We start from the raw sequence: 18,202 nt of genomic DNA, 5'->3' as shown, positions 1-18,202 counted from the left end.
ACCACCGCGGTGGAAAGTGTTGACAAGGTTACCCGGGGTGTGTTTGTATTCTGAAAAATAACCATTAATAAAACCGCTGGGCTTTTTTTTTCCAGCAGCATTCTTGGTTTACAAGCAGAAAACAGCTTTCCACTTGCCATTTTCACAAGTCCTTCTGGCATACAGATGCCAAACTGGATTTTCTCTAGCTCTGCCATTACATTATGCTTCAAGTATATTCTGTTACTGGTAAATCTGCCGATGGTGCGAATTGTAACTACAGTCCCACCAGTGTTCATTCGTGGAGCACTGGTAGGATTATGTTAGTAAAGGCGTTAATGAAGCAGCATTCCAAAACATGAAATCTTGGTAGTAGGCACAAAATGTATTTTCCCATCCTTTACTGGAATACTAGTCCTGTCTTGGGGAAAAACGACTCTTAAAAATCCTCAGTAAAGGAAGAAAACCTGACTCAATAGTCATGCTAGAGCAAATGGTTGAAAGGGTGCTGTCAGGCTTGAAAATTATGCTTCTGTCTGTAAATTGTGTATTTAAAAGTTAACAATGTTATTTTGAATGGAAGTCTAGAAAGTATTTCCAAGTTTATTTTGTAAAATTACTTGCTGTCCTAGATAAGTAGCTGAATTTCTCTTTATTTTGTGGATCTTTTACAAAGTGACACAGAAGTGTGGGTTTTTTGTTTTGTGTTCAGAAATACACAATTAGAAGCTAGTGGGACAACCTTATTTTTAACTTTCTCAAGCTGGTAGGTTCTAAGCTAATGGCGCTGTTATTACAGCTGCTTTTCTGACTATTTTCTGCACTTTAAGCCATGATATCGAGTATGTTTCTCTTTTTTCCAGCTGTGGAAACGGTCATGAAAGTTACACCTTGGGCACAGTCTCATAACTGTGTGCCAGAGGCAGTAACCAGACCCAAACACATGGATCTAAACATTGAGTGCACTTAGAATTTGTTTTTTATCCCTTATTTATACTAATGGTATTACGCATTTACCTCAAGCATTTTAAACGTTGGTTATTGTATATCACTTATTTAGATATAAAATACTTCAATGAAATAAAATTTACTCAATTGTTGCTGATTATTTGTTATCTAGAGGCCTAAAATATGCTTATTTTCTCTATATCCCTTATCTCTTCAGCTATATTGTGCTAATCCTGTGTGTTTCTGAGGATCTCTTAAATGTATTCAGTTACTCATTTCAGTCATAATACAAAGATAAAATTTCCTGTTCAGGCAGGCCGATATAAAGAATATAACGTAGTTGACGTGCTTTTCCTCCTGTCAGTGCTGCTTAAATCTTGGGACTAAGCATGTTGTGGTGGTGGTGTTCTCTCCGAGCGCTTAAATAGCAAAGTAGCTTATCTTTCAGCCTAGAAAACACGAAGAGTCAAGGGACCAAATGAACTGTAAACAAGAGGTGATACTCGGAAGCACGGTATTAATCAGGTGAACTAATGATCCACTCTCCCACAGTTTGTTTTTCACCTGCCAGCTGCAGTGCCACCTTCCTTCGGTCCCGCAGGTGCCGCTCAGCAGATGAGAAGCTCTGTGTGGCGGGCGCGTGGCCCTTGCGTCGGGCAGAAACGGAGCAGGCGGCACGGTGCCGTCGAGTGCCGGGGGTCCCGCGCGTGGGCTGGAGCAGAGCCGGGTGAGATCTGGTGCTCTGCGCTCCCCGGGGGTTAGGGAGGAGAACTAGTGTCACGTTACGGAAAATGGACAGAGAGAGCATGTAAAGTTGCGTTAATAAAAATATTAATTGAAACGTGATCTGTTATAACTTCAAAAGCCATCTTGGGTCACAGGTATGTATTGGGCTAAGGTTGGGGGGAGTGGGAGGGGACAGTTGTTTGACTGTACTTTTCTAGGGCTTTGCTTTTATAGCGTATAATAGAAACCCTGCTTCTTCTCTAAGGCAGTGCGAAAGACCTGGAAACCAACAGGAGTCCTATTTCTTTACAGGAGGAATAAGTCAGAGGAGCTGGGCAGAGTCCTTCTGCCTGTCTTCCCGCGTTTTGCTGCTTGTGTTTTTTCTCCCCTTTTGTTTTTTTTCCTCCTTTTTTTTCCCCTTTCTTTTCCGAAATAATGGGAGGTGGGAGGAGGCTTCTGAGCAAAGCCACCTGCACAGTGAAGCATACATGGGCAGCCTTGAGGGAAAAGTGAGGCAGACCACAACACGATACACCACAGTGTGGATTTCGGGCTTGAATAAGTAACCTAGGGTCGTGTTCTTATCTTGCATCTTTTTTTATTGTTATTATTATTCAGCATCTGGTTATTAATTTTGGCTGTCATCAAACATCGCCTGGGCCTCTGCTAAAACACCATCTGGATCAGCCAGTTGAATCTAAATAAAAAGAATACAAAATCAGTTATGCAGTGTAATTGAAGCAGCATAAGGGTTTATAGATCTCGATTACTCGAGCATTAATGGAGAATTTCCCATGTATCAGGACTTTATATTGCAGCCTTTCAATTACTGTTTTAGAAACATTGCTGCGCTTTCCTCATTTTATCAGCATGTTGAACATCACTTCATCTCCTTGAAATAGCTTTGCGTGGACTGATTCTCCTTTAACAAAACACAGTCTTAGACAAAACTGGCTTTCATTTGTAGCCTGTTGGGTCTCACCTATAGCTTTAAAAGGTGAGGAATTGCAGTCCCCCAAGCGAGCATCGACGGTTGCATGAAGGCAGGAGTCGGGAGTTGTGTACCTGCATGCAGCTGGATGCAGATTCTTGAGATGGAAGCACCAAAGCCCTGCCAGGAATTTGCCATCTCACTCTGACCTGCTTTTGTGTCCTGATGCTTTCTGGGGGTTTTCGTGTGTGTGGGTGTGGGTGTTCTTCCAGGCAGGAGATGTCCAGTCTTACTTATTTTGTTACGCTTTCTGAAGCCTTGGCTTCAATAATTATAACAGCAAATATCCCAAGTCCACCATGTTGTGTCTTTCCCCATCTCTGCAGTTCTGTTCAAATTCTGCCTCCATGCAACCCCATCATCTACATACTGGACTCCTTCAAAGCTCGTGACAGCCGCGCTCTAGTTTTCAGCCATTTTCTGTCCTGTGCATCCCCACCGTTTGTTCCTTCTACCTGCTAATGAAGACACGCAGGGATGCTTCTCCCATGCAGAAGCTCGGATCCTCACTGTTGGCCTCTTGCCAGGCGAAAGCTATTTAGTCCAGCTCTGGTTTTGGCAGTTTCTAATGCTCACCCGTCATCTACTTTTCTCTAACAGCTGCTTGTGACAGTAATTTGACAAACGGTTTATGAAAATCTGAAGTCAGTTTTTCTCCTTTTACCTGTTACTTCCTTCATATTCTGAGATCAATAAATCTCTTCTGAGGGAAAGTGCAATAATGGCAGTGAAAGCTGATGCTTTCTTTTTGCTCATAGAGCAGAAGAAAATTGGGTCATAGCTCGGTCTTCAGGGAGTTAAACAGCCAGACTTGCATATCCTGCCTTCGTGAAATGGCAATTCATCCCAGGCTGTTGGGCTGGGTTGTTGAGGAGGCTGGTTTTGGGTGACCTTTGACAAACCTTGTAAGTATTTTTAGCTACAGAAGTACTGCTTCTTTTCACTCTTTTTGCAAAATCGAGATTGTTTTTTCCTGGTGCGTATTTGGTGGTTATTGCTCTGCGCTGCCATGGGTGTGCCTAGTACTTGCAGGATTAACTGACTTGTCAAAAATGCTTGTGCTTAAAGGGCCCTTGCTATAGAAACCAGATTTGAAAAAATAAGGGAAGCAAAGACGTAACAGCTGTGAGCTTTGGTAGCTGCGCGTGCCCAGTATCATTTGCAATGACAACGTTGTCCCTGGAGCAGTGGAGGAAGGTGGGTAGCTGTACCCGCCACGGGGCCGTGCTGTTCCCCGCGTTATTGGGATAAAGCGGAGTGCTGTGGTTATCCAGTGTGGTTCTGCTCGGCTCTAAGCGAAGAGGAGCTTCCCCATCCATATCCTGCAGTAATGGTCCCTTGGAAACGCGATGCCTTTGTATTTCACGTGTGTGGCGCGCAGACCATGGGGATGCAGGCTGAGACACTTTTGGCCAGCTGTGTCACTTGGAGCCACATCTGTTCCCTGCTGATCCCCGTGCCCTGTCCTCCTCCAAGGGCACGGAGCAGGGGGCAGGCTCTCCTGTCCCCCGTCTCCTGCACCAAAGTGATGTGCAAGGACCTGGCAGCTGCCAGGCTGATGGCCTGGGGTGTCCGTGTGCCCCATCGTGCACCTCACCGAGTCTTTGGGAGGGCGACAGGGACAGGGGCTGGCTCTTCCTCTGCAGCCTGTGTCAGTCAGAAGGGAAAAGGGGAGCAGAGCACGTCAGCTCCCAGACACCCGTCTGCCCACCTTGGGGAAGCTAGGTGCACCCCTCTGCCCACGGGGCTGCTGGACACAGGTGAGACCCTGGCTTGGGGTGCTCAGGTTAAGGAAAGAGCTGACATTAGCACTGCAGCTGCTCGGGGTTTGGTGAAGCCTAGACAGCTTTAGCAGTTTGGCTTGGCAAAATCATTTGGTTTTGACGCAAATCCCGCTATTGTCTCTACCTCTATTGTCCCCGTTTCCTTTGTGCTGCTTCAGGTCTCTAAGCAGTTTTGGTGCATGAGAACTGCATTTTTTCAGATGTAGGTGGTCAGGAGGCTCCAGCAGTGGCTGGAGGGGCTGTTTGTCCCTGTGGGGCTGTTCAGGACACTGCTGGCCAAAAGACTCTGAGCACACACCCCGTGAGCTGGAAACCCCATGGGGGTAATCACTTGGAAGAGTGAAATGCTAACTGGAGAGCTGCCCCGAGCGCTGATGAATGCAAACATCGCGAGCAAAAACGAAATTTCCAAGCAATTACCTTTGGGATTGGATACCGAGCAGGGGCAGGAGCTTCGTCTCTGCCGAAGTCAATCAGAATTCCACATTTTGGTATATCTGCTGCCCAGATACCTTCAAACAACTGTCCCTTATCCAAGTAGAAAAATTTCCCCGGGCCATGCTTCTTTCCATCTTTCCAACCTCCTTCGTATCGATTTTCATTTGCTGCAATTAAATACATGAACAGACCGTGAAATTTGCACTGTTCCATTAAGGGGCTACAAACGAAACCAATCAACACAGCAAACTGACAGAAGAGGAAATCATCTGTTTGGCTCCTCTTAGTAATTTCGAGGGGGCTGCGGCATGGTGCATCGTCCTCCTTTTGCAGTGCTCCGTTTGCTGTGCCGCAGAGGGAGAAAAGGCTGCGGAAGAAGCCCACGTTTGCCCACTTGGAACAAGAACTGCGTTCACCCGCTTTGTTCTCCTCCTGGTGATACTCATTTTTTGCTCATACGCAAAGCGAGTGAGCTCAGGGTAACACCAGTCACTGAGTCACTCTTCGCAACATGAAAAATTACAGGACAGAAGTTTTGGATTTGTCACTGCAACAAATCATGCAGGATCTCTGGCTTGAAGAGGTTTGCTTGTCTGGGCAAGGAACAGCAGCGCTGTCTGATTGTTTCCCAGTCAAAATAATCTTGATTTCAAATAATACTTGTAGTTATGTTTTTCCTCAATGAATTACAGAGCACGAGCTGCTGTGTCTGAACGGTTCAGGCTATCAGTTACAGACTGTTTTTCCAGCTGTACTGCATCTCTTGGCGTTTTTCTGCGAGTTGAGAGAGGGTTTTTTTGTCTCTGTGCTGCTCTCCAGGAATCCATCCACCCATCCATCACCAACAGGGAAGGCAGAGCTGCAAGGGGAAGAGAGCAGCATCATCCAGGGCTGCTGGTTGAGAAGGGGCATCGTACCCACGGCGGTGCTGGGGCTGGGATACACCCAGGCCACCCTGCTCTCGCTAGGAGAGTCCTCTGCTGTCCACTTTTCCCAGATATAGCATTTCTAAGCCCAAAACCACAGGATTTCTGACCAAGTTACTTAGTGGAAATAGCTTTGGGTCTCGGGTGAACTCTGCCATTCTTAGTGGCAGCCAAACTCTGCCATTCTTCATAGCAAGAGGCAGCCGAAATACCAGCACGGTGCCACAGAGGTAGCTGGGGATTGCCAGAACGCCGTAAGGTAAGAGGGAAAAACCAAAAATGCTTCTGGGGAGCATGGCTGCCGGGCTATTCAGGCATGGTCTGGTTTACAGGTTGGAGCCGCGGCAGCGGTTATCTTCAGCTCGCATCTGGCGGTGTGCTTATCTGCAACACCGACCTGCCCGGCCCACGGGTGGGAGCAGCTCGGCTTCTGTTCTCCAGCCACCAACAAGTCAGAAAGCACCGAAATCACAGACCCGGCTGTGATGGAGGGGCCATCGAATGCACTGGCTGCACCACGGCACCCGGCCGCTCCCTTCCGCTCTCGTCTCAGAGCATCGCGGAGGCTGCGTTGCTCACAGCCGAGGTCTCCTCTGCGGACGCGCGACGCTGCGGTTTAAAAGCCGTTCATCAGGGAGCTGTAGCAGAGGCAGCGAATCAGCCCGGTGCTCCCGGCCAAGCTCGCCCTCGCTGGGCATGCTGCCACTACAAGCAATTTAATCTTGAGCTGCAGCTCATCGTGACCTCCACTGAAGAACTCCTTTTCTTTCACCATGGCAAAGCTGCCGACACGTGGGCGCACTTCCAGCAGCTGAGCTGAATACGTTAAGCTTGTGGGTATGAAATAATTGCTCTGGCTAATTTTAACCAAAAGGAATCCAGCTCGCAATCGGTTGCAGGCTGCGCTGGAGGCAGCTGGGCTCTGAAATGATGCATCGGCCACAGCTCAGCCCTGACAGGCTGTCAGTTTATAATGCTGAGGGTGACTTTGATGGGAGTGAAGCAGATCAGTGGAAGGAGTTACCCCTGGGAGCGGGTGCTGATTTCATCTGGATGAGCCACCAGTCCAAAGTGACTTTACAGTCAGCAGAGAGTGCAGTCGTGCGTGTGATGTGCAGTGAAGGTCGTGCTCATTCCTTCTAGTTGCTTTGCTGAGCTAATTGCTAGCCTTGAGATCGCTTTCAAGCAAAAAAAAAAAAAAAATAGAATAGATGAATAATAATATGGAGATAATATTTCTTCAAATGTTCCTGGAACGCAGTGCCTTGTATTGCAAAAGATCGGGATTCTTGGCTTCAGGGAAAAATGTGTTAAACTCCAAGCAAAATAAGGGAAAAAAACTTTCCAAATTTCTATTTTTATGCCGAGATTGCCCCCAACATTCCCAATCTGTGATGTGCTCAGTGTTATTTCTGGGAAGGGATTGTGTACTAATGAAACCCCTGTGTTCACTCAGTGTGAGCCGGTGTCGGAAGTGAGAGGGGATGGAGTGAACTCAAAAAGAAAACTCTCTTTTTCTTTTTTCTGTGCTGGAAACTGGACTCCTCTTTGGTATGCAGCAGTTAGAAAGTATGTCTGGCAAAGTGCCTGGCTTGAAAAGAGACATTTGCTCTTCTCTGACCCAACAGTGTATTATCTCTAACCCTAACCATCCCAGTCATTTAAATGTAAATCACAGCAAAAATAAGCGTTCATGCGTGTGGGCTTGAGCAGCGCAACGCCGGCCCTCGCACAGCCTGCGCTGCCTCCGGCCCCAAACCAGGAGGGGAGGGACGACACAGGGGAGCAGCCACAACCCCGACGCAAGGCTGCAGCAGGACATGCGATGTAGCATCCAGAAATCCGGACAGCAGAGGCACCCGGAGAGCACCGCGACCCCAAACACCTTGAAGGGGGCAGGCAGACACACTGGGTGCGGGTGGCCGGTACTTACGCAGCCGCAGCATCCCCTGCCCGCCGGGCTGGTCTGCCAGCCACTGCCCCTCGTAGATGGATCCGTCCTGGTAGTACATGCGTCCCCAGCCGCTCCGCAGCCCGCCGCTCCACTCGCCCTCGTAGCGCTCCCCGCCCGGGTAAAACGTGACCCCGTAGCCCTGGAAGGCAGCACAGAGATGGCCGGTTAGGAGCCTCTGTATTGAAAGGGATCAGTGTTCGATTTTGGGATATTACTTTCTTGATACGCTACTCCTTTGCTTAGTACTCTTACACGTGGCTGCTGGTCGCCCAGCTCAGTGGCAGTTCTTGTGTTGAAGGAAACAAGAGGTGATGGTATGGGATTTTTTTTTTTTTTTTTCAAATGCTATTATTCCCACGACAAAATCTCAGGTTTGTATCAGTGTGCTATCACTGGCAGGATCGCTGCTAATATTTAGCTAAAAGCAGGTTTTACTAGTATATAAACCTGCCTGTGGATATGCAGCGTAAAAAGGATCCGTCTCTCAACGTGGGGATTTTATGCCTTTCAGCCCTGACGATGCTTTGTAGAGCCCAATGCGTCCCAGACTGGGCAACTCCTTCCCTTGCCCCTGGGCAGAGCAAAGGTCTTGAAGTGATGCTGGCCATGGAAATGGTTTTGCCTTCTCCTCCATCCATACCCCCAAAGGGGTAATGTCCTAACCAGCTCCTTGCCTTGCTTCCTTCCTCCTTCACAAGAAACTAAAGGCAGCCTTCAAGGCTCCCTGTGGTGAGACCGGCAGGCGAGCACCGACATAGAGCAGCCTCCGCTCTTTGCTTTCTCTCCTCAGGCTCAATGCCGCTGGCAGGTTTGGCTGGTGAACCTCTGAATTAAGACCACTGGGTGTGCGCAAGCTGGGGACCCCAGGAGGCGTTTGTCTTACATGTTTGATTGCCATTAAGAGAAATCCAGAGGTACCCCCTATACCAGGGAGTGATACCGGTAAGAAATATTTACATATTACTACTGAGTTTTCCCATAGGAATAAAGCGTTAATTTATCTCTCAACAAAAAGTAAAATCAGTTCTGGAAATAACTGATTTTTCCAAGCATTAATTTTATTAAACTACACGGATGTAAAGGGGAGGCTTTTGTAGAAGAAAAAAACCAAGCCTAGTGATATTTGGATGTCATTATAAATCTTTCACCAAAGCTCAATCATGCAAAATATATCCTCAAAGAACGGGAGGGGAAGCTCCACTCCAAGAGACCGGAGCCATAGAGCTGCACACCAATTAGAAGCATAAGAGGCTATTAATTTAATTTAAGAGCAGACACAAAGGCAAACACAAGGTTTCCATTGGCAGATCAGAAAACGTTCCTACAAGGATTTTGCACATAAGATTGCAGTCATTTTTACCAGATGACTTCCTCATTATGTTCCCTTTAGAAAAAACAGTGATTTATGTGACAGGCTTAATTTCTAAAAGAACTGACGTTATTTGTCTAATATGCTGTAAAACTCCCAGAAGAAGGTACATTTGCCTGCAGTGCTTATCATACAGGTTCCTCTGACTGCTTCAAGGATGAGAGCAGTGAGAGGGCTGGGTGGGGAGCATTAAGACACGGGATACGAAACCTCTCGTCCTGCTTGGCCGAGCTGCAGGTGAGTCGGAGCAGCGATCGCTGCTCTGCGGCAGCTGGTGGGAGGCCGGGGCTGTAGCCCGGTCACCAGCGGGTGGGTGGGATGGGTCTGTCTCCAGCGGGGAGACGGCGGGCAATGGGGTGCTCTCGGCCACTCTTGGCTTTTTGGGAATGATGGATTTTACTCTTGAAGCTTCCTGGGCTTTCTGCAGGTTCAGACTAAGCTTTAAAGAGAGCCCAAGCCCGGGGGAAGGTTTGTTGCCGTAGCTTCTGCCCGGAGTCATGCTGCTGCTTCCCTACTGCTGGCTGTGGAATGCTGTGCAGCTCCCGCAGCATCTGCCGTGGAGAAGCGAGTAATGCCAGGAGCGGCGAGGTTGGGGAGGGCAGGGAGAGAGGGCTTAAATACCAGAGCTTTTGCTCCTGCTTTCATTTTTTTGTTCCACATATTCATTTCCCCAAAACCCTTCAATTCAGCCTCAGCATCTGAAAAATCAGTATTTTAAGTGATCTTTTTGCACTTGTGCGCCCAGCTCTTCCCCACGTTTTGGGGAACGCTGCCTCGCCACCGGCAGGCGCAGGAAAACTCACTCACGCATTTTTGGTCGTTCTTCCACCAGCCTGTATACACCTTCTTGTATTCTTTGGATACGGGGTCAGGAATGCTGTATGAGCCATAACCATCCCGCTTCCCAAACTTCCAGTCACCGCTATAAATAGCTCCGGTGCGTTTCCATACCTGGGTGCCTTTACCTGTTTAACAAACAAGAGGAACGACGGGGAGACCTCGCGGTTGTTAGAAGGGATTATGGGGCTGCCTTCCTATGGCTCCATCCCAGGCAAGGCGGCGCAGACTGCACCAAGGCAGGTTTATGTCTGGGATTCGGTTTAGCTTCCCGAGTCAGATGCATCGTTAATCTTCATCAGGGGCTTCTTGTGTGGCCTTTGCTGAACACACTTAAATCTTTCTAAACTTCAGTTTACTGCTTGTAAACAAGCTTGTCCTGCTCTGGCTGCTCAGGGCTCGGTCAGGGTCTCTTTCCCCTGCTCTGTCTCCTGCACCCGCCATGACTCGAGGACAAATTAATATTCCTGAAGCCAAGTCAGGAGCAGGGAGAGCTCCAGGGACTGTGCAGCCAGGGCACATCCCGGTGCGTGGAGCTGACTGGAGTTTGCTGGGTTTGCAGAGGATTTTGAAACATCTACTTTCTAGATATTTGGGGTAATTGCCTCTGAATGCATGCAAGAGCTCTTCAAGTTACCTATTAGAAATATTTCTGAGTACATTTTTGCGTGACATATATCGAAGACATATATATATATATAGTCATACAGGAATGAACAGTCTTCCAGGAGCATATACAACTGCTGACTGCTCCCTGCCCCTAGGAACTTTTGTAAAGACATCAAAATTGGTACTTTTTCTCAAAAGTGATCTCTCTTACCATGTTTCAAGTTGTCCAGCCATTCTCCGGTATACTGATCCCCATTTACAGCATAGACCGTGTGTCTTAATCCACATTTCTGTGCTTTCCCGTCCCATTCATGCCAGAGAGGCTCTGTAGCCCTGGGGTATTTTACAATGGGCATATTGTTCATGGCTGGAGAGGAAAACAAACGATTGTCAGCAATAAATTAGAGAGAAATTGCTAGGGCAGGTACAGGCAGAACAGTCTATTTGTGAGCTATGTTTCAATATGCACCCGAGCTGGTAATTAATGTCTGGCTTTGGAGGGGTAAAATAGAGATGCAAAAAACAGAAGGTATCTAAAAATACTGACAAACCAGCACTATCTGAAAATAGGCTCGCAGCATAGCCTGGCAGGTTAGGAAATGTAAAAAAAGGCTCAGCAGGCCAGGTTTGTGGTGGGCATCGGACTCTGCCCCTGCCAGAGGTCTTGGGGAGCACAGGGCAAGGCAGCCCCTTCTCCGTACGGCTGAAACCCTGCCGGGCTCCTTCCCACGGCCGCTCCGCCGCCGGCTCTGCGCGAGGCAGGAACAACAACAATTTAAGCAAATGAGAAAATTATTTGTTTGCTAGGAAATTTCTAAGGACATTGGAAAACCTTCACAAGATGGAGCGGGTCAGAGAGCTGGCCGGTGTCCCTGGGGCCCATCAGGAGCTGGGACGCTTAGCAGTAACGTAGCTCAGGCTCCTTCGCTGCTAAAAACATCGTCCCTGCAGGTGTCTTGTTGAAAGGGGTTGAAACCAGAACATTTCTGTCTGCCAGGAGGCTGCGGACTTGCCCAGGGCAGGACAAGCGCTCGTCAGTCAAGCAAGCTGCCAAGGAGGTGGCTTCCAAAGCAACGTGGGTTGTAAAGCATGAAGAGCAGGCAGGGGATGACGGGCACAGAGGGGGGTGATTCGGGTGCCAGAGGTCTGGAGGGAAAGGATCAGCGTGGGGGAAGAGACGGGAGAAGAAGCTGTTTTGGCCCATCGATACGAAGAGGACAGCAGCAAGGTGCGGCGCGGCGGGGATGCCCGGGCATTGCCGGCGGAACGGCTCGCTGTTCAGCGCAGTGGGAAAGCCAGCACGGACTCGGAGGTGAGACTGGTCTCCTATAAACCATAAAAAACGCCACGAGGTGGCTGTAGAAACAAAAAGCAAGTTTCTATGAATGCCGTCGATATCCAGAGCTTGGCCAGAGTGGGTTGCTCTCCGATTTTGTCTCCTGGGCTCCCCCTTCTGTCCTGATTCACTGGACTGAGCCACATCTGGGGATTTTTCTGCATCTCTCCCTTCTCGGGTGTGAGCCCAGCTTCCATTCCTGCGGCGCCGCAAGTGCTGGGGAGCCCGGCACAGGGGAAAGCTTGGAGGAGAGCGGAAAGGAAGGTGCTTCAGCTCATTGCTAGGGAATAAAAGCTAGAAATTATATCTAAGAGAATATAGTTAGGGTTCATCCTCAGTTCACCACATAGCTGTGGGAAATGGTCATTCAACAGCTATTTGGGGGCTGTCATTGCTAAAAAAAAGTATTTCTGTGTCCATGATGAGCCTTCCTCCCCCAAACGCAGCTGTGTTGTGCAGTGCGTGTCCCGTGTGGCTCCTTACCGTGGGGCTGGGGGGGTGCGGGCAGGGCTGGGGGAGCACGGGGCAGGGCTGGGGGAGCACAGGCAGGGCTGGGGGGGTGCGGGCAGGGCTGGGGGAGCACAGGGCAGGTCTGGGGGAGCACAGGGCAGGGCTGGGGGAGCACAGGCAGGGCTGGGGGAGCACAGGGCAGGGCCGGGGGAGCACAGGGCAGGGCTGGGGGAGCACAGGCAGGGCCGGGGGAGCACGGGGCAGGTCTGGGGGAGCACAGGCAGGGCTGGGGGACCTGCCCGGGCTCTGCATTGTGAGCTCGGACGCGGGGCGGGGTGAGGGTTCCTGCCAGGCTGTGGCAGTGGGAGAGGGGCCAGAGAGCAGGTTCCTGGCTGGCTGCTCCCCCTTCAGCTGTGGCACACAGGTACCTCCTCCACCCACCTCAAGGAGAGGGGGGAAGGTGCAGACCACCATGTGCCAATCCTCGAGGCAGATGTTTTGGGGACGGGGTTGCCTGTGATGGCAGAGGAGGATTTGGCAGCGGTGGTCACCCTAGCTGGAGTCCCCTGCCCATGCCACCCACCTGGGAGTGGGAGCAACTCGCTTTGAGGACACCGAGGGCAGGATCTGTCTCTCGGTACGATGGAGTCGCAGCCGGCTGCAGACGATGGTTTTTCTGCAACGCAACCACAGGATACACAACAGCTGATAAGTTCTTCCCTTGCCTTCGGGTGCCACAGTTCCTGGAGAGGGGGGCTCTTGCTGATATTTGCCAAGGGCTGGGGGTTTGCAGGACACACAGCCGCACGTTGCTGGCTCACGTCTGTCCTCCCCTTGCCGGGGGAGCAGAAGAGCCGAGCTACAGCCATGTGCACCCACCCTGACACTGGCCATGACCTCCAAGCAGCTCATGGCTGTGAAGAGAAGTCTCCTCGCTACCCCCGCCATACGGGAGCGTTGCTGTCCCATTACTGCCTCTGACCGCTTCTTTAGCTCAAAGCTTAGGATTTAAAAACCCCGGGGAGGATTCCCAGCTGTGGCGACAGCCCCAGCACCCCGCCGTCTGCTCGCCGTGCCCTCCGAGCACAGAGCACCCAGGGTAACGCAGGCCAGCCGGAGCCACCTTTATTTGCTGAATTCCTTTCCAAATTTACGACAGCGATGCCAGGTTTGCGTAAGTGTTAATGTAGTCGGTATTTGCCACCCTGGGTGTTTTTAGCCACCTACTACAAGGGTGCAGGGAGGCTGGCAGCAAGAGGCAGGCGGTGCAGAGTGACTCCGGCTGCAGCCTCCCAACAGCGGCTGCAGCTCTCGGCGCTGACGGCTAGAGGCTGCTGCTCCCATGCATCTCTGCTGCCGCTGCTGCGCTTGGGGATGCGGATCTTAGAGTCCTACGTCCTCCTCCAGATGCTGCTCTGTGCTCTCACTTCAGAGCTTTGTCAGGTCTCTGGTAAAATGCAGCTTTAGTTTGCACAGCCCTACGGGGAGCCCAGTTTTCCCCCCTGGCCGTTCACAGGACTTCAGAGCAATGCAATTTAGCTAAAACTATACTTTTTTTCAGTCATATATCTTAACTTTATGAAGAGCAAGGTGAAAAATACACCCGGCTGCAGAGAAGTGGCTGCTGGCTGTCCCTGGCAGCACCCTGCCTGCCACCACACCGCATCCCGTTGTGTGACCTCCGTGCCAGCTCTGCCTGCGCAGGAGCACCCTGCCTGACCGTCGCCCAGCCCCAAGGACGCCCTGGGTGAGTTCACCCCTTGCATTGACCCCTGCCCCACGCCGCTGCCCTATGCTGGGGTCCCTTTGCCGGCACCCTCTGGAGCAGCCGAGCCATTCCCGGTCCTTCCTTGCCCCCACGGTGGTGTCTCCGAGCGGGATGCTCAGGGCGCCTTTTGCTGCTCCTCCCCAGCGGGACCAGGGTGCCAGAGCAGCGATGGGAGCGGATGATGGGGAAAGCCCACGTGCTCGGTGTGCAAAGCACCCTCGAATTTGGCCCACGCTCTCCTGCCGCCCCCCATCCCGAGAGCCACCCCGCAGACACCAACCTGCGCTCGGTGCCGGCTGGGTGCTGCCGGCTGCATCGGCGGGGTCGTCATAGCAACTCTGCCAAACTCCTGCGCGAAGGGTGACGGGAGCGCAGCCGGGAGAGCTTCGGGAGAGCTGGAGGACCGAGCGGCCGCGGGCGGAGAGGGATGCTGGTGGCACACAGGCTCATCCTGCATGCCCCACGGTGAGCACGAGGGATGGAGCCGGAGCTGCCGAGCACACGCTGCTCTGTGGAGCTACGTGTCTTTGAGTTAAGGATTATCCAGCAGAACAGAGAATGCTGATAAGCAATGAGCGCTTCATCTCCGTTTGTTTTTTTTTTTTATATGCGCAGCAGCAGAAGGCTGGAAATGAAAGCCCTCGTTACAGTACTGATGGGTAACAGATGAATCAGTCTTGCATGTGTCGGAAGAAAAAGGAGAAACCCCCGAAAATGCACATCAGAGGTCTTAAAAGAGAAATCTGAATAAACCTGACACTAATTCCCTCATCCATTACATTTCTTCCGCAGCCATGGCAAGCAGGGATTGCCATTATGACCTTGTGGGTGTCTGTAATAATCTTCCCTAATGGGTGCTTAACCGCGCACATTTCAAGTACAAAACCAAAGTTCTCGTATTGCTTTCATGAGCCAAACGCATTTGTTTATTCTCATCCTTTCACCACATTTTTCGTGCACAACACTGCAGGCTGGATGGTAAAAATTTTGAGGTGGGTGGGGAATCTTGAGTTGAAACAAAGCACCCGCCTCTGCGGAGGTTCGATACAGCTCGGTCTTCCCCATGGGTGTTTGGCTGCATTCTTCAGTGTTTGTAGCGTTGAAGGTGGTTTAAATGCTGTGTCCGTGCTCGGGTAGGACAGAGGGTGCACGTGAGGGGATGGTGACTACCGGGGTAATGTGCAGTTTTGGACTGCAAGCAGGGAAGGATCTTTCAGGTTTGACGGTGAGTAACAGTGAGTAACAGGGAATATAGCAAATAAACTGTAAGGCTGGTTCACCCAGGACTGTCTCTGCTGCAGTCAGTATGGGCAGGGGAGGAAAAAAACCTTCCTCCCTGGACTTATTCCACGCATGAGCGTGACTGAAGGTGAACACTTCATTTCCCTTGACACGCGTGAGTGTGGGGAGGAGACAACCCCGCTCCCTGGGAAATCAGGTGGAGAAGGAAAATGAGCTGGAGGGAGGGAAGAGGTGCTCCACATAAAACACGCGTGGAAATGATGGAGGGAGAGCCGTGCCGCGGGGAAATGCAAACATGGAGTTTCTGGTGCTGGATGAGATGAACTGGGAAGACGGCAGCTGCTGGTGAGCAGGTCCCAGCATCTCCTCCCTGGCTGCACAGGACGTGCCGATGCAGCCAGGTGGCTCTGCATCTCCCTAAATCCAGGGAGACAGGAGGGGTGGGACTTGCAGACTCTTCTTTAAGCAAGAAAACCAGACAGAAAACTATGGAAGTTGACCGTTAGAAAATACTTACACAAGAGAAAATATTTCCTGTTATTAAAAATGAGATTGAGATGTGTGGGAAGGATTTATTCACACTCATTCATGTAAATGCGTTCTGGTTTGGGGCAGAGCCTAAGAATTACCAAGACACAATTGTTCCTGTGTGTTACCATGGCCGGTTGTAGGAGGCTGGAGCAGGGGACAGGGGTTTGTGGAGGGAGTGAGAGAAACCCCTGAGGGAGAAGAAAAAATGCTTCCTGCAGCCCAAAAATTAAAGCCTTAAATTGCAACCAGAAATAGCCCCTTCTGGAAAAGTATTTATCATTCTGAATATTTCAGCCCTTATATTGCATTGCACTTAACTGAGAATTTGTCAATTAAAATAATTAGCTAATTCAGACAATTTAACTTGTTTATTTTTAAACAGCACAGGTTGTCCAAGGTTTTTGAACTGCAAGTCCAAACTAGGTATCACCTAACCACAGCTTTTACTAACCAGAAGTTATATATGTATTTGAAACTCAATATTCATTTGAAACCATTTTAGATGCAATAAAGACCTTAAAAAGATTAAAATAATTAATGAACAAATTAAAATTCACAAATTGGGGGCAAAAACTGGTGAAAACCTCTATATCGGGATGCGATGGAGGGAAACACTTGGTGATGTCTATGTTTCTGGGTTGCTTATTTTAAATCCTTCTGCTCCCGGTCTCTGTGCATTTGTTATTTTACCTCCATGGTCCTGGAGTGGGTTATCAGCACCGGCTGCCCACGCAGACCCTCGTGGCCCCACCATGGCCTCTTCCCAAATAAATGCAGAGCCATTTATTTGGGAAGAGGCCATGCGTGATTCCCATCTACAGTTTCCTTAGTCCAGGTACAAACATCTCAATTATACTTCATTATTTTGTCACTCGTTATTATCATTCTGTACCTTTTGGTACTCCAAGGGTACACAGCAGAAAAACGTAAGTGTACTCTTCTCACAAAAAAAAGGTGAAATCAGACTGTCTTGAAAAGAAGCTGGCAATATTTGCAGCTTTATCAGAAAGTTTGACTCACTGAACTGAAATGTTACTTAAAAAATGTCATTCCATTATGAGAGAAGGAACCCCATTAATAAGTAAGAAGTGTGGATAATTTTTGTAAAGGGTGTCAGATGTGTAGAATATGTAATTCAGCCAAAGTGTGAGATATAAACCCAAACTGACCCAGAAATGCCCTAACCAAATCCTCCTCCTCCTCTCCCAAGAGCAGTCATTTCAAGGCACAACATTGAGGCCACTATGAATAGTAGGGTCAAAATCCAGGTTACGATGGGCTAGGCGGAGAGCTTGCTTTTTTCTTGATGCAATTCCCCTTGTTCTGGCCTTTCCAGCCAAAATTTGACCCCAAATCTCCTTCTTGGCTGTTTTTTGGGTGGGGTTTTTTATTTTTTTTTTTTTAAATTGGTTTCTTGTTTAACTCTCACAGACACTGGTCACTGCCACTGAGGAGCACCAGCAAAGCCTCCTCAGCCGGGAAGTGACAGGGCTTCAGTTGTGTTGCTGTTCATGCCGTTGTTGCTTCAGTTGTCTGGCATTTGATTAAACCTTACATTTATTAAGACTGAAAGGAAGCTGTTAAATCGGTCAGTGTAAATTACCCTTTATTCAGCCCATTATACTGCCAATACAATTCGTTGCAATGGACTTTTAGCTCTCCACTTTCTTCCAGCTTGGACACACTGAAGAGCAAACCCAGCAAGGGGACGATGCGTGGGGAAAATGCCCAGAAATAGGCCATTTGTGGAGCAAGGTCCCATGACATACGATGCGCCTTAATTTTTTTCAGTTTAAAGAGTAAGGCTTTTTTTAAATTAAATAAACCTCAAAGACCTCAGTATTCTACATCTGAAGGCGATCATTTTCGCAAGGAAAGGAGACAGCTGCTCCGAGCTGAGTTTGCTCTCGCAAAGCTTGGGGAATCACCCAAGTGAAATGCCCAAACCAACTGAAAACTGTCAGAATCAATAATTTAAGTTTATTCTGGGAACTCTGTAGCATAAATAGAGAAAAAACATGTAGAGAAACATATGTTGGAATTCTTTAAAGGTGAAGAATGTGACAACAACATGCTGTGGAAGTAGGATGCTCAGATGTGTGTTTTATTGCTGCTATATTCCAAAGAAAAGCCAGAGGAAGCGGTGGGAGGGTCTTGGACGCCAACCAAGCGTATGTCAGGTTTAGCCGGATGAGCACAGAGTGGGTGCAGTGCTGAAGGAGCTTCCCCACCACTCTGGTTTTAAGAATTATTATTAGCAGCATTTAGGAGGGACTGATGTGAAAGGTTTGAGACGTAAACTTCAGATGGCTGA

At 49.4% G+C, this 18,202-nt stretch overlaps 1 protein-coding gene across 1 annotated transcript; it reads right to left on the bottom strand.

The window, feature by feature from the left end:
* Nucleotides 1-2,281: 2,281 nt before the first annotated feature.
* MORN3 (MORN repeat containing 3) lies at nucleotides 2,282-12,965 on the bottom strand. Its single transcript, XM_075719104.1, has 6 exons — nucleotides 12,931-12,965; nucleotides 10,773-10,928; nucleotides 9,923-10,080; nucleotides 7,726-7,885; nucleotides 4,849-5,033; nucleotides 2,282-2,350 (listed from the first exon to the last, which is right to left on the bottom strand). Exons 2-6 carry the CDS (start codon nucleotides 10,924-10,926, stop codon nucleotides 2,282-2,284), a joined length of 726 nt encoding a protein of 241 aa, XP_075575219.1. The 5' UTR covers nucleotides 10,927-10,928; nucleotides 12,931-12,965.
* Between the last annotated feature and the right edge of the window lie 5,237 nt (nucleotides 12,966-18,202).

This window comes from Pelecanus crispus, chromosome 11, assembly GCF_030463565.1.
Source record: "Pelecanus crispus isolate bPelCri1 chromosome 11, bPelCri1.pri, whole genome shotgun sequence".
NCBI classification, from domain to species: domain Eukaryota; kingdom Metazoa; phylum Chordata; class Aves; order Pelecaniformes; family Pelecanidae; genus Pelecanus; species Pelecanus crispus.
This window is presented reverse-complemented; position numbering and strand designations above follow the sequence as displayed.